We start from the raw sequence: 16,537 nt of genomic DNA, 5'->3' as shown, positions 1-16,537 counted from the left end.
ATTAATAAAAAGATGGTCTTTCGGTGAGCCCTTCTAAACTAAGGACAGATCAAGGCAGCTTCTTGATGCTTATATACTCTTAAAAGGGTGGGTGCTCCTGAGAGATAGCAATTAACTCTGGTTAAAAATTAAGAAGAATGTTGCTTATCTCCTAAGGGTGGGTGATGAGGAAGGAAGGGAAAGAATCTGGAATTCAAAATTGTAAAATCAAATGTTTAAAAAAATTATTATTATTATTATTTTTACATGCAACTGGGAAATAAGATATACAGGCACTGGGGTATGGAGATCCATCTTGCTCTAACAGAAAGTCCAAGGGGTGTGGGGAAGGATATAGGAGAGAGCAGATTGGAGGAGGAGACATACAGTGGGATCGCTGTTTTGGGGTGGTGGGTGGGGGAAAGACAGGGAGAAAATTTGTAACTCAAAATCTTGTGGAAATGAATGATGTAAACTAAAAATAAACATAAAATTTAATTTAAAAAGAGAAAGAAATGAGGAGCAAACGGACTTCATAATAACCTGGAGAGACTTATATAAACTGATGTTGAGTGAGGAGAGCAGAGTCAGGAGGACATTGTGCACAATTACTGACACATCATATCTGTGATGATTGACTTTGATAGACTGGGCTCCTCTCAGCACTGCAAGGCTATAAGACAACTACAAAAGGCTCATGATGGAAAGGGCTATCACATCCAAATAAAGAATTACAGAGTCTGAATGCAGACTGAAGCAAACTACTTGCTTTGTCACTTTTTTGTTTTGCTTTGTTTCTTCTTTCTCATTCATTCCATTGGTTATAATTCTTTACAACTTAACTAAGGTTTAATGTGAAAGTATTTGTAGAACCTATATCGCATTGCATGCCACCTTGGGGGGTGGGGAAGAAGGAGGGGGAGAAAATTTGAAACGCAAGGGATTGTGGAACGGAATGATACAAACTAAAAGTAAATAAATTTAAATTAAAAAAAATTAAGAAGAATGAGTATTATAATGGGAGGTAGACCTATTCTAATGAGGGGCTGGGGGCCATAAATAATTATGTCACTCCTGCTCCCAGATCACCCCCAGTCTTGGGCAATCTATAAAAAGGTTCTTAACTACCCCCACCTCCCCTCTCAGGCCTGCGTAGAAGACAATGGAATACAATTCTTTCAGAGTAGATTTTCTTTGTAAGTTTTTTTTTGGGGGGGGGTTAAATGACTTGCCTAAGGTCACACAACTAGTACATGTCAAGTGTCTGAGGCTGAATTTGAACTCAGGTCCTCCTGACTTCAGGGCCGGTGCTCTAGTCACTGTGCCACCTAGCTGCCCCTCTTTGAAAAGTTTTTCTAGTTGTATGGGACAACAACTCCACCTAGATAAGATGGTTTAGGTAGGGTAAAATTTTGGGCAAGGTCAGAGATGTCCTTGAAAGACTGGACCTTGAATGAGGAAATAGGAAAAATCCCTGGATCTTCCCAATAATTGCTTATTTAGTAACCATTTCTTTCAAGTAATGTGGCCTATGTTTCAGCCCTATTCCTGCCTCTTATAGTTTGACTCCATGTAAGCCATTTTACTCACCTTAATGTACTATTTGTCAACTTATATATGTATAAAACACATGTATATATGCATCTGCTTTTATGTATATGCATAATTCACTTGAGTATATGAAAATTTGTTTACTTTTATATACCAGTGTGCCCATGTTTACATGTATGCTTGAGTGTTTAACAAATGGTGTGCCTAAGCATGTGCCTTAGATGTCATGTACCTTAGGAGCCATGTAAATATCTGTAAATATTTTAGGGTTAGGACTGGTTGTGTGAATGTTAAGAGTATCTCAGAGTGTGTGTTTAAAACTGCGTTTGCATGTCTGTGGCCATGAAAGGGTCAACACTGGTGCTGGCACCAAATGTCAGACTGCTCAAGAGAGTTGATCCCTAAGGAGGTCTTCTTCCATCCCTACATCCTACCCCCAGGGTGCTACAGAAATTGTGTAAATATTGTAGCCCCAAGTAAGGAGGGACCACTCTGCCTGCTCTCCCCATACAGGAGAGGGAAACTCCTCTCACAGTCCACTATACGCATCTCCCACTCCTGAGGATCCTATCCCAGGCTTGAACCTAAACCAGACTCAGAACCTGACCCTGGGTCCTAGACTCTATCTCCATTCTGACTCAGACCTTAATTCTAATCCCAATTCTAACCCAGACCTTGCTCTTAAGCCTTGAAAATTTGTCCTAATATCGACCTTAACCCTGTCTTACACAGCCTACTAAACCCCCCCCAAACAAACAAAATCCCACCCCAAATGAAGCTAGCTGTCAGAATGTGATATACCAGAGTCTTGATTTGATTCTTCTAAACCACTTCAGAACAGTACCACATCTGTAGAGCCAGGGTAGGAGAGGTGAGTGAATGCATGTCTATGTTTCTATTTCTTCTTTTATTATTATTATTATTATTTTAAGCAATTGGGGTTAAGTAACTTGCCCAAGGTTACATGGCCAGTTATTTCTGGGTGTGGTGCTGAGTATCTGAGCCCGGATTTGAACCAGGTCACCCTGACACTGGAGCCGCTGCTCTTATTCCTGTGCTACCTGGACGCCCCTCCTATTTCTTCTTGGTAGATAGAGAAGGGACTTTTTAGGAGTTGAGTGGACTGGGAATATTATATATGCTCTTTAACTCAGTCTCCATTTTATTTGGTCTTGCTTAATTGTTTTTCTTCAGTATAAGGGAATACATCAGGGGTTAGATGTAGGGTTGCATATTAAGGAAATTTCTATGGTATGAGAAAAACAGGTAAGAATAAAACTATAAAAATGTGTATATGAATGTTCCTATATGAGGGGCTTGGAGGTATTCCTTTGTATATGTTTGCATGCCAGTGAATATGACTTTGTGTTGTATAGTTATATGTGGCAGTATGTTCATGAATGTGTTCATGTTTGTGGGTGAAGTTTGTATGAGAATATTTGTGTGTGTATATAGCCATGTACACATGTATAGATATTTATGTATAAATAAGTATGACTCAGATTCTTTTGTGTTTGAGTCTATGTGGGGTTTCTGTGTGAGCCTATGTTAAAAATCAGAGAAACATAGACCTTTAGAATAGAATGAGACCATAAGCTTCCATTTCATCCCTTCTTATTTTACTGAGTCAATTAAATTAGATTCAAGAAATAGGTCCAAATAGCCTTCTATGTGTGAGTTCTAGGACTAGGTCTTGGCGGATGTGAAGATAAATAAGTTATATGGCTGCTGACTTCATGGAGCTGGCCGTGTAGTAAGACAGAAAGACCATGGATACAATTAACCATGTGTGATAGAGGACACGAGGTGAATGCACAAGAATGGCACTGGGAGATAGTGGAAAGAGCACTGAACTTGGCATTGGATTATCTGGGTGTGAGTCTTAGCTTCATTAACCATTTGTTACTCTTATCACCTTGGTTAAGGTCCAGTCTTCCTAAGACTCGGTTTCCTCATCTGTAAAATGAGCCTCTTAATATTAGCACAATTGTTATATGCAGATAGACCCTTATTATCAAATTCTTAGACTATAGTAATACCTTCTTTAAATCTCTTCATGACTATTATTTACTTCTACCCTATGAATCATTCCAAGAAAAAAATAAATCCTTAAGCACAGATTTAGTCCTGGCACTCCTCTCATATCAAATTTTCAGTGTTTTTTTTTTACTGGATACAAAGTAAATATCAAACTGCCTGACACTCAAGTCCTTCCCCAACTTAGTGCCACCCTAGGTATCCATCCTCATTTCCTCTTACTTTTCATTCAGGGTTTATATGCTAGCCAAGCTAGATGATTCGTCATACCCAAACATGTTCTTTGTCTTCAGTCATGCTGTTTTTTTGCTCAAAGAATCAATGTGGGTCTTGAATATCTGCCTACCTCCTGTTGGACTTTCAGTCATTCCTAAAGCCCAATTGAAATGTTCCTTCCTCCAGGATGTTTTTCCTCATCTCAGTCTATCTTCCCTTTTCCCTTTTGTTTACAATTCTCTAAGATTTTTATCTTAAATGTCTGTTGTAAAATTTCTACCTAAATATGAACTATTATTGAACTAATTGAAATGATTATAGTATGGCAGCTGAATCTGCCAACCAGGAAGCTAGGGGTTCAGGTCTAAGGCTCAGGAGACAGGATAAGAGACGATATTTTCAGTCATGCTGAAAATATTTGTAGGCATTGGGACCAAGTCAGTGGAAAGGTAGAGGTTGAAGATACGTGACAGAGAAGTGATGATTAATGGAATAAGGCACTGGAAAAGGGAGTACAGGATGATGGTATTGAAGGCAAATATCAAAGGCCTTGATATGAAGAGTCTCTAAGACTAGAGGGAAGAAAAAGAGATTGGGAAAAGACATAAAGACTCAGACAGGAAGAAAAGGAGCCAAAGGAACTTTGGCTAGATGATTAAAAGTTTTCTCAATAAATAAGAGATACTTTCTGTAGATAGGGGTGGGATTTGGAGAAAAGATTTGGCAAAACTACTATGCAAGAAACAATAAGGGAGTATATATGAGCAAAGCAAAAAAGATTGTTGTACTAAATTGAGGGTAAACAACATGAATGTTTAGCTGAGGAGAGGGATTAGTTAATTTTCAACTTTGAATAACATGAAAGAATCTAAGGACTGGCTTAACTAAGTTCTGAAGTATAGTAGAAACTGTTAAAAACTAGTCCTACACTACTCTGAAGATTCTTGCATTAAAGTGTACCTTTGAACCGTTCCCTCCTCCCTTGTCTCTAGAATCTCAAAGGAAGCATCAAGAGAATACTTCAGAGTCTCTCAACAAGAAGAACCCATCATTCCCCTGATCATGACAGGTGTCTTCCCGTAGAAGTTCTGAATACATGTTCAAGGGTGGTTATGTGTGTGTGTGTGTGGGGGGGTGGTGGGGGATCCAACATCCAGATTAAAGGAAGGCCTGAGATTTCTGTCATTTCTATTCCCCCTCTGTTCTCCAGTGCCCCAGATCATGGAGCTAACTATGTGACTATGATAACAACAGCAATAATAATGAAAATATTAATGAATAGCCAGTATTTATATACAGGCATGTTGTCATTATGTTCAATCATTTAAGTTATGTCCAACTCTCTGTGACCCCATGTTGGAGTTTTCTCATTAAAGATACTGGAGTGGTTCTCCATTTCCTTCTCCAGATGATTTTTACAGATGGGGAACCTCATGAGTCAGAGTTAAGTGACTCATCCAGGGTCACACAGCTAGTAAGTGTTTGAGGCAAGATTTGAACTCATGAAGATGAGTCTGCCTGGTTCCAAGCCCAGTGCTCTCTCCACTGTGCCATCTAGCTGCCCTTCATATACATGGATATTTTGTTTTATTGTGCTTAGCTCTATTGCCCTTCATAGCTATTAGATTTTTTTTACAAGTTGAAACTTCGTAGCAACCTTGCTTCAAGCAAGTCTCTTGGTGACACTTTTCCAAGAGCATGTGTTCACATCATGTCTCTGTGTCACATTTTGGTGATTCTTGGAATATTTTCAACTTTTTAATTATAATTATGTTCATTTCAGTGATCTGTGATCTTTGATGTTACTATTGTAATTGTTTTGATGCATCATGAACTGCACCCATATAAGATGATACACTTAATTGATAAATGTTGTTTGTGTCCTGACTGCTCCACCAAGAGACCTTCCCCCATCTCTCTCCCTCTCCTTCGATCTCCTTGTTCTCTGTGACACAACAAAATTGAAATTAGGCCAATTAGCAATCCTACAACAACCTGTAAGTGTTCTAGTGAAGGGAAGAGTCAATCTGTGTAGCAAACTTCATTGTTGCCTTATTTTAAGAAATTACCACAGCTACTGCAACTTTTACCAGCCATCACCCTGATCAGTCAGTAACCATCAACATCAAGGAAAAACCCTTCACCAGAAAAAAAAAAAAGATTATGACTCACTAAAGGCTTAGATGATGGTTACCATGTTTAATAAAGTATTTTAATTACATTGTGTACATTTTTTAGACATAATACTATTGCACACTTAACAGACCACAGTATTGTATAAAAAGCTTTTGTATGAACTGGGAAATTAAAAAAGTTCGTGTGACTCATTTTATTGTGATATTTGCTTTATTGCAGTCATCTAGAACCAAACCCACGATATCTCTAAGGTATACAAGTGGTGCTTTAAGGTTTACAAACTACATATTCTCTCATTTTGTCCCCACAAGAACCCTGGGTTATAGGTGCTATTATTGTCCTCATTTCTTAGATGAAACTGAGATAGACTTTAAATTTTTAAGTTATCTGTCCAGAGTCACACAACTAGTAAGTATCTGAGGCTGAATTTGAACTTGAGTCTTTCTGATTCCAGTCCCAGTTTTTATCTATTGTGTCACCTTGCAGCTTAATAACCCTATGTTCCTTTTGCATCTGGAGACAGGGACTGGAAAAGAGTGAGGCTGAAGACAGGAACCCCAAAAATCTCTTTACCAGCACCATTCTGAGTGGTCTCTACCTTCTCCTTACTATGTGGGATTTCAATGACTCGCATTTCCAACCAGACAAGTTGCAGCTAACAGGAATCCCGGGTCTAGAGACTGGAGAAGGGTGGGTAGCTCTCATCTTCTGCTTACTCTACTTGATCTCCATTGGGGGCAACCTTGCCATCCTGGCCCTTGTGGTGCGAGAGACTGCTCTGCATCAGCCAATGTACTACTTCCTGTCCATGCTCTCCCTCAATGACCTAGGTGTCTCCCTGTCTACACTGCCCACTATGCTGGGTACTTTTTGCTTTAACTACCGTGAGGTTGGCTTTGATGCCTGTCTGGTGCAGATGTTCTTCATTCATACTTTCTCCTTCATGGAATCTGGGATCCTGCTGGCTATGAGCTTTGACCGCTTTGTGGCTATCTGCAACCCTCTACGTTATGCCACCATCCTTACTAACACCCGTATTGTAGTCATGGGCTTGAGCATCCTTACAAAGAGCTTTGTTACACTCTTCCCTTTCCCCTTCTTAGTGAAGAGGTTACCTTTCTGCAAGGGCAATGTCCTGCATCATTCCTACTGCCTCCATCCTGACCTCATGAAGGTTGCCTGTGGAGACATTCATATCAACAACATCTATGGGCTCTTTGTGGTTATCTTTACCTATGGTGTTGACTCAACCTTCATCCTCCTATCCTATGCCCTCATCCTGAAGGCTGTACTAGCCATTGCCTCCCAGGAACAGAGATTCAAGGCACTCAACACCTGCATTTCTCACATCTGTGCAGTTCTTGCCTTTTATGTGCCCATCATTGCTGTCTCTATGATCCACCGCTTCTGGAAGAAGGCCCCAGCTGTAGTTCATGTTATGATGTCTAACGTCTATCTCTTTGTGCCTCCTATGCTCAATCCCATCATCTATAGTGTCAAGACCAAGGAGATACGCCGAGGATTTCTTAAGATCTTCCAAAAATCCTAAATCCAGCAGTTATGAAATTGAGACATGTGTGGAAAGGGAAGACACCGACTCATTCTCCACAACCCTAGATATTATATCAAGGGAAGGGTGGGCATATTGTATCTACAAGGATGTCAATTTAAGATAGACAAAAGGCAATCCTATACCACAACCACAAAGGGAGAGTCAGCAAACTTAAAGAATCATTGAATTTATAGCTAAAAGGAACTTTAAGGACCCACATCTAACGATTTTATTTCACAAATGGGGATATTTTGAACTTGTTCTTCCAAGATGTGGCAATGTTAGACTAGGTACTCCATTTTAGTTAAAAGATATCTACTAAATTATGAAAGGGATAAGTTGTTGGTCGTATACTGTTCAGACTCACCCTTGGCATGTGAAAGTGAAATCAGGAAAATATGTATAGGTGTGGTCTCTGCACTATTCAGTTAGTTACAAGAGGGAAATCTCAGGGTCTAAAGGAATTCTAGAGACCAACATGAGTGGAGAGATGTGAGGATGGGCTTTACAGATTGAGCTTCTACAATGTGAGGAAGGGAGGAGAAACAAAGATACAAGCTGTAAAGAAATAAAACCCTGAAGAACATGGGGGAGATGGAAAGTGGACTTGTTTTTAATCTTTTGATCAATTAATAAATGTTTATTAAGTTTCCCCATCATGTTCCAGGTACAATGTTAGGCACTGGGGTTACAAAGAGAAAAGTGAAGCTTCATTTGTCACCAAGGAGCTTACTACAATCTAACAAGGGTAGACAACATGTACATTAGAAAAGGTCACATTGGCAGCTGTGTGAAAGATAGATTAGAATCAGGAGAACCTTGAAGCGAGTAAGAGGCTATTAGAATTTCCAGACAAGAGATGATCAGGATTTGAATGAGAATGACATCCATGTGAGTGTTGAGGGGAAGATGATTGCAAAAAGATGCTATGAAGGTTATAATGATGAGATTTGTCATCTGAATGGATATGTAGGGTGTCTGAGAAGAAGGAATTGAAGATGATATCTTGGTTACAACCCTAGGTGACTTGAAAGATAGAGGTGTCTTAGAAATAGAGAAGTACTTTGGGGAAGGGAAAGATAATGAGTTCTCTTCAGGGAATTTTGAATTTTTGATGCCTACTGGACATCCAGTTCAAAACATCGATCAGGACTTTGGCAATTTAGGGCTGCAACTCAAGAGAGACTAGAATTGCAAATTTTAGACCTAGGAGTTATCATTACAGAAATGAAAGAGACAGGGAGAAATACAGATACAAACAGAAAGAGACAGACAGAAAGAAAGAGACAGAAATAAAGGCTAAGAAAGAGAGTCCAGGATGAAGCTCTGGGATATACCCACAATTGGAAGGAGTTGATATAGATTATGCTCTCACAGGGAAGTAATCTGACACATAAGAAGAGAATCAAGAAAGACTAGTGTCACAAAAAGTCAGAGAGGAGAGAGTATCCAGGAGAAGATGTTGGTCATCATTGTAAAACAACCTAGAGAAGTTAAATTAAAAAAAACAGAGAAAAGGCCATCAGATTTAGCAATCAAGAATTGATTACATATTTCCAATAACAATTTAAGTTGAGTGAAGAAGTTGGAAGCCAGATTGAGAAGAGCTGAAAAGTGAATGAGTGGAGAGGAGAGGAAGTGGAAACAATACTGTTTTTCAGAACCTAAAGACCAGTAGCAGGCCCCTTTGGAACTGGAAAGAGATGGTTTGAGGTCTAACTCACCCCATGGGAAATCCCCATGGTGATCTTATTTTCCTGGTAGAGTTCATAAACTGATAATAAGAAACAGCTCTAGAGAATTCAGTGAAAGTCTAGGACATGTCACAGACAGAGACTTCAGAAGTCAACAGTGGAAGGACGACAATTAACTCAAGACAAACAACTAATTGTAACAAGGAATTTTAAAATTTTTATTACAATTCGCTATAATTTCTCCTGCCCATGCAAATGTACATTAAATACAAATTATTACAAACAGATAATATAATTTTACTTCGAAATAAAAACTGTTCATCTTACTATCTCTTATATATGCATATTCATTATGTCATTTGATCCTACTTGGTCCTTGAAGGTATTTTTAAATTTCAGACATTCTTTAAGAATCTATCCCTGGCCTGTGAAGAGACCATCAAGAAAGGAGACCTTTACTTTCTCCATTCACTGAGGCCTCTGTCCCATGAGCCTAATGGATCCTGAGAAAAGCTGCAGTTCTTTGAGAGAGGTCAAATCTTGACAAAAACCCCTGTATAACAAAAATATTCCTGGTCTTGTATGCCACCTCACTTATTGAAACAATACATAGCGTCACTGACATTTTAAGGCAGCAAGATATATTAGAGAGAGAATAGGGACATAAAGTCAGGAGGCTTTGGTTCAAATTATAGGTTTTCTGCTTACTACCTGTAAGACTACTGGCAAGACCCCAAACCTCTTTGAGCTTCAGGTCTCCTCATTCGTAAACTAGGGGTAGTAATAATTACACTGCTTTGTAGATACAAATTATGATTTTTTTAACCATAGATTAGAGATTTTAAAAGGTATCATGATACAATGGAAAAGATTAATGAATTTGAAGTCATGAGAAATCTGTGGTCAAATCCCACCTTTGCTCTTTGACATTTACTAATTTCATAACTGAAGGTTATTCACTTAACCTGTCTGCACCTCAGTTTCCTTATCTGTAAAATGAGGTCATACAGGGCAATTGTGAGAATCAAATAAGAAAATATTTGGGAAGCACTTTGAAAACCTTAAAAGGTCAAAAAATCATGAGTGAACAGAGAGTCAACCTTGAAGCCAGGGGATGTGGGCTGAAGTACCACCTCTGACTCATGCTTGCTGTGTGAGACCCAGGGCAAGTCACTTAACCTCTTTGCACTCTGAGAAACTCCCTAAGTATGAATTGCAGGAAAAAAAAAATGGCAGATTGCATTGGTCAATGGAGTTCCCTGTACGAATGAAATCATAGGTCCAGTACTTAACCCCAAAGTGCTGCATAGCAACTGTCAATTATTGCTATAGATTGGACTTTAAAGATCCTGTAATCCAATCCCTCATTTTAGAGATAATAATAAGAGCTAGTATTTTACATAGCACCCTAAATTTGCAAAGTGCTTTACAAATATTGCCTCACAGGAGCCTCACAACAACCCTGGGAGGTAGGTGCTATTATTAATCCACTTTTTGTGGATGAAGAAACTGAGGCAGACAGAAGATAAGTGACTTGTCCAGCATCACACATCTAGTGTCTGAGATTCAGACTCGGGTCTTCTTGTCTCCAAGTCCAGCAACACTGTATGCCTAACTGCCTTTGAAAACTGAAATGGGGAAACTGAGGCCAGTTAAGGAGGAAAATAAATGTTAAAAATAATAAAAAGAAGAGGAAAAACATTTAAATATTGTGTTTTCTCCAATCTCGGCTGGGCTATTATTATTGCATGGCAATTTTATTCATTTCTGATCGACTTTATGATTCCTCACATTCTCTACATCAAATCTTACCTCTCTTCAAGCCCCAAATTCCACCGTGACACTTCTCTTTCTCAACAGATGATCTTTGCCTTCAGCTTTACTGAGGAGACTGATATAATCAGTTATCTCCTTTTCTCCATACCCTCAAACCTATGTCTTTACCTTTCTTTTCTTTTCTTGTTCTTATCTCAGAGGATGAGGTGTTCCATCTCCTCTTTAAAACTAACCTTTCGGGCGGCCAGGTAGCACAGCGAGTAAGAGCACCAGCTCCAGTGTCGGGATAACCTAAGGATCAAATCTGGGCTCAGATACTTAGCACCACACCCAGAAATAACTGGCCGTGTAAGCTTGAGCAAGTCACTTAACCCCGATTGCTTTAAGAAAAAAAAAAAAAACAACTAACCTTTCCATTTGCACCTGTGATCCCATTCCCTCCTAATTCTGCAGGAAACTTGTTCACTGACAAGCCTCCAGTGACTCATAGGATTTTAAACTAGAAGGTACCTTAGAGCTTATTTTGTCCAGTCCCCAAGTCAGTAGATCAACAAACATTGATTAGGACCTACTGTATGCCAGGAACTGTGCTAAGTGTTGGGAATACAAAGAAGGACGAAACAGTCCCTGCCCTCAAGAAACTCACAATTTAATGGACAAGACATTTCAAAAATGTTTTTAACTTTGGCTTAGCTGAAAAGTGGGGAGGGGAGCGGTAAGGAAGGGTAATTTACCCAACCTGATTACGTCCTGCAACCAGGAGGTAAATGATGAAGTGAATGCCTCTGAGTGCCTTCCTTAAGTGGTAAAGGATGTCTGTGATGTCAACCCCCACCCTCTCCAATCAGAGGTGCCTCAGGGACAGGGGGTATAAGTTTCAGAGTTGATAAGTTTCTGGAGACAATGGCAAAGTCCAGGGGAACGGCCAATCTACATTCTCATGATATAGATGAGAAAACTAAAAACCGGGAGATGAAATATTTGTCTAATTTCACTCAGATAAGAAGGACTAGAGCTGGTATTTGAACTAAAATCCTAGGTTCTTTACCCTAATCCATGGTTACTCCATCAATTTTTTGTTTTTCTTCATCTTCATTCTGGCTCTATTCAGTCCTTTCCCCATCATCTAAAAATATGATCAGAACTTTTGTTCTTAAAAAAACAACCAAAAAAACCCCCATTTCTTCCCCCTCCCCTAACCCCATCTTATCATCCTTCTAAGCTGTAGCAGGTTCAATATGGGGCCTTGAAGGAAGGGAATTGTAATTCAGCCATTTTTCAGTCATGTCAGACTTTTTGTGACCTCACTTGGAGTTTTCTTGTCAAAGATATTAGAGTACTTTGTTGTTTCCTTCTCCAGCTCATTTTACAAATGAGAAAATGATGCAAACAAGGTTAAGCGACTTGCCCAGGGTCACACAGCTAGTGTCTGAGGCCAGATTTGAATTCAGGAAGAAGAGTCTTTCCAACTCCAGGCTTCTCTCCAATCTATCCACTGGCCACCTAGGTGAAGGAAGAGAGGGACTTCAATAAATAAAGATAATCTGTCCCAAACATGAGTAACAATGTGAACAAAAATCCAGTGACAGTAGAGGGAAGAACAATGTAAGGGATGTTGTTGAAATGCTGTCTGGGGGATGATATTACTATACCACTTTCCCCACCCCTGACCACTAGCTGCTGAAAGTGGGTCTAGAAATGAGTTGATCATCAAGACAAAGGAATGATTGTAAGCGATACTGCCTCAGAATCACCTTTACACTAACCAAACCTTCAAGAACTGCATCTTGAGTAGTCCAACTATCTTTGGAGGGCATCTCAAGTTTCAGACATGGCTGATACTCATGCTACTGAGCTCTTCTCTGTCTGGAAACCCTTCTGTGAAATTCTATCCCTGATCATTCCAGCAGTTGCTTTTTTGCTGGCTCCTTCAGGTTGTACAATTTGGATCAAATCATGCATGGTGTAATGTAATACAAGCAAAGGCAACTTCCCAGGTTCAAAATACCAGCATAGGTGCTCTCTATTTTATTCAGTAACAAACCCAGAACAGAGAAGATCAAAACATGACATCATTCAAAATACAGCATTTACTAAGTGTGATTAAATAATCTCCAAGGCCTACCCCACCCCAGGACTTTCCAATCATTCAATCAATTACAAAGTCTCTGTTCCAAATACTTCTCCACCCCTAGGCTATACCTTAATTAAGTCCACCACAAAGCCCCTCTTCTCAAATGGAGATTAGTTTCCAAACATAAGTAAAATACATTCATTTGCTCAACCATAGAACACAAAAAGGTCAAAAGTTCCCCACCCCTGGATCACAATTGAATCTACCCCAGAGTTACATCAAGTTTAAACACAGCACTTAATACCCAAATGGAGGTCTTTTCTTCATCTTGACACGAGGCAAGTTCTCAGCAATCTTAGTTCCTGGAGAGACAAGGCTTAGCAAGGCCATAAGATACATTGCCAGTCCCTTCATGAATTTATCCTCTGTCTGTAGAACAGCCCTAGAACCCCTGAACACATTAGCAAAGCCCTCTCCCAGGATTTCTGTAAACATACAACAAGAAAATTCTTCTTCAGGGCTTCTGAACCAACAGAAAGGCTCCCAGACCCCTGCAACAACAGTACTGTCCCTCACCAGTGGACAGTATTCATTCTGTCTGCAGGACAGTCTCCAGACCCCTGCAGCAACAGTACTGTCCCTCACCAGTGGACAGTATTCACTCTCTGTCTGCAGGACAGTCTCAGGCCTTCTTAGCCAAATGCCAGGTTCCAGGACTTCTTCAACAGGACAGTCTTTCACCAGTGGACAAATCTGGCAAAATAACATCAAAACAGACAGACAAAGTACCAGCAAAACAGCCATGTCTCCTCAGTCCTTGGCAGCTCAGGGGGCAGGTCTCAAAAGTCCAGGGCAATTCAAAGCGGCCACCAGCAATCCTCTTAGTCTCTCTCTCTCTCCACGAGGTGCTGCTTCCAAAAAAGATCTTCCGCCTCTCTCCAGTGTCTCTCCAAATCTATGTCACCAGCTCCTCCCACTTCAGGACTTTCTTTTCACATCAACAAGCCCATCCCACAGGTGGGATTAACAAACTCTGGGTTTTAATACAATCAATTTGAAAACCAAGCCAATACAGGGGAATCTTTAATTGCCATTACTATCACACATGGTACTAGAGCAAAGAAGCTATGATCCTGATTATTCCATATTCCCTGCTACCTGGAGGCCTATGCTTCCCTTTCCTTTCCCCAATCAAATTCTCTCCCATTCACAGCTCTCATCCATTGCACTTCCCTCTGCTATTTTCCAACTTCTTGTCTTGTATTCCTGCCCTTCACTTGACTGCTCAGCCTTCTCTCCCACCTCAATAAAGGATGCAAAGGTAGTGAGGGTTTTCCTGATCTTCCATTCATACCCCACCACACACATACATACACACATACACACACACACACACATCCCTACATACATATGCAGGAATAAATAAGGATTGATGCCCCAGTGAGATAACATCCTTTCACTGCCATCTCTAAGTGAATGGAAAAGGTGAAATGGAAAACATCTATACCTCTACCTCCATCACACAAAGAATCCTCATGGACACTATTTCTGAGGGGGAGGGGAGAACAATAACAATTGATAAAGGAAGGAAAGGAGAAGAGAGCTGGTTTCCCTGGAGAGAAACAGAGAAAGGGACATTTGGGGAGAAGGAAGGGAAAGAATGGAGGAAGGGTGGAAGTTCTCTCAGGAAGTGGTAGCTTGTAATGGAAATGTAAATTTAAAGATCTTCCCTGCCCCTAGGCTAAAGTGCACCGGGAGCCTGGGGTGGGAGGCTTGTTTTTCAGTAGATTTGATTGGGCAGTGAGTCAATAAGGTTGTTACATTCTCTGAGCCAGGAGAAGGCTATATAAGTCCTGATGTGTAGCTTTGTTTTGGGAGCTCACTTTGAGAAGTGTTCTGTGATTTGATCAGATAAGACTCTGGGAAGCTATTGATGAGAGCCCCCCTGCTTTGAAAAACCCAGATGTTGATGAAATCCAGATGTTGATTTGGTATGGATGTCATGGTTGGACAGTTTGGAAACTGTCTACTTGATCTGTTTCTCTGTCTTGATAATCCTGTCTGTATATTCTGAAGTTTGGGGTGCTGGCCTTTTTCCCCTGAACTAGGTAAACAATACATATTTGACTGATTAAAGTAAGCTTGTTAACCCATTTTGAGTTGCTTTCTTTTAACAAAGCAGATCTAAGAACCTGTGTTGGCAGCCACCCAGCTGGGGTGATTGCTGCTACATAGCTGCAGCATCCTTTTCCAATTCATGAGATTCCTAGGCCTGGGACCCCAGGTCTGACACTTGTGGAACAGGGGGGTTTCTTTACCCTTGCTGTTTTCTGTTTTCTTTCTCCATCCACTTCCCTGAGATTAAGTTTTAACTATAATCCTACGTTTGGGAAGATGATGATGAGGGCATGGGCTAGACAAATGCATTCTTGCATATGTATATGTATGTTTAATGATAGATGAGTATATTTTAAGGATATTATTTGTATATGTGATATGGAAGTGTATCTGTATGAGTGTGTGGATGTGACTGTAGCTGTCTTTGGAAATGTCATCTCTGACTTCCCTTCCCCAAGGGGACTGAGCTTCACATCAGTGTTTGCTGAGTTAAACACTTCCCCAGAGACACTCAGGAGCCTATGGCCCTAGAGACCTATCCCAGGAGGAGGTCTTTCAGAATACTATATCAATTTGTTGCCCCCAGTCTCCCAGCCAAGCCTCCCTCTGCAGGCAGCCACTTAAGGTCCTGCATAACTTGTCCATCTATCAATCTGCTCTTGTGAAGGGAGTAAGTGTCTGTGTATCTGTAACTATAGGAGTAGGAATGACAGTGTATTGTAAGACTGAGTGCTCATTTATATGTTTGTGTGTGTCCAAAAGGTTTATATGTATATATGTATTACATGCATGTCTCTTTGTAAGCACATGTGAGTTGGAGAAAGTGACTGTGTGTCTGTGAGCTATAGGTCAAAAATGTCATTTATTAGCAGGATATGGGTCAATGGGCATCTATTAGACTTTCCATGATGGAAGCTTACAGTTTTTGAGATTCAACCAGGGGCATGGTGGCAAAGAGTAGAGACAGCTATAGAGTGATGGAAATATCTCTGTGCTGGGAATTCAAGAAAACAAGGTTCTAGAATTTTGTATTTATGGAACACACACAGTCTACTAGTAGGGGAAAAAGAAAGATCAATGGATAGGAGAGAGTATTTATTGGGCAAGGGTTGATAGAGGTGTTTGTTGTAGTCACTGGCAAGCTAATTACTTCTTGGAAAAGAGCAAACAGATCTCAAACTGAAAGGGAGTTTGGACATGATCTAATCCATCTTCTCATTTTATAACTAAGGAAACTGAGAACTATAAAAGTTAAGCACCTTATCTAAGTTCACTCAGTAAACCACAAAGTCAGAATTTGAATCCAGGACTTTGGGATTCAAATCCAAGACAGATCTCTTTGCAGTATTACATAAAACATTGCTAAAGTTAGATGTTTGTTTTGGAAACTCCTATGCTTAGTGC

At 40.1% G+C, this 16,537-nt stretch overlaps 1 protein-coding gene across 1 annotated transcript; it reads left to right on the top strand.

Annotated features, from left to right (window-relative positions):
* The first annotated feature begins 6,529 nt into the window (after positions 1–6,529).
* On the top strand, positions 6,530–7,468 carry LOC138177617 (olfactory receptor 51I1-like). Its single transcript, XM_069108831.1, has one exon. The coding sequence runs from the start codon at positions 6,530–6,532 to the stop codon at positions 7,466–7,468; it is 939 nt and encodes a 312-aa protein (XP_068964932.1).
* Positions 7,469–16,537: the final 9,069 nt, after the last annotated feature.

This window comes from Petaurus breviceps, unplaced genomic scaffold (genome assembly GCF_028583685.1).
Source record: "Petaurus breviceps papuanus isolate PSGF00001 unplaced genomic scaffold, PetGlider_PUasm1.0 90444, whole genome shotgun sequence".
In the NCBI taxonomy this organism is placed as follows: domain Eukaryota; kingdom Metazoa; phylum Chordata; class Mammalia; order Diprotodontia; family Petauridae; genus Petaurus; species Petaurus breviceps.
Note: the sequence above shows the minus strand (reverse complement) of the source record. Positions and strands in the feature narration are given on the sequence as shown.

Coding starts and splice junctions, on each gene's coding strand:
- LOC138177617 (XM_069108831.1), top strand. CDS start 6,530: ATGTGGGATTTCAATGACTCGCATTTCCAACCAGACAAGTTGCAGCTA.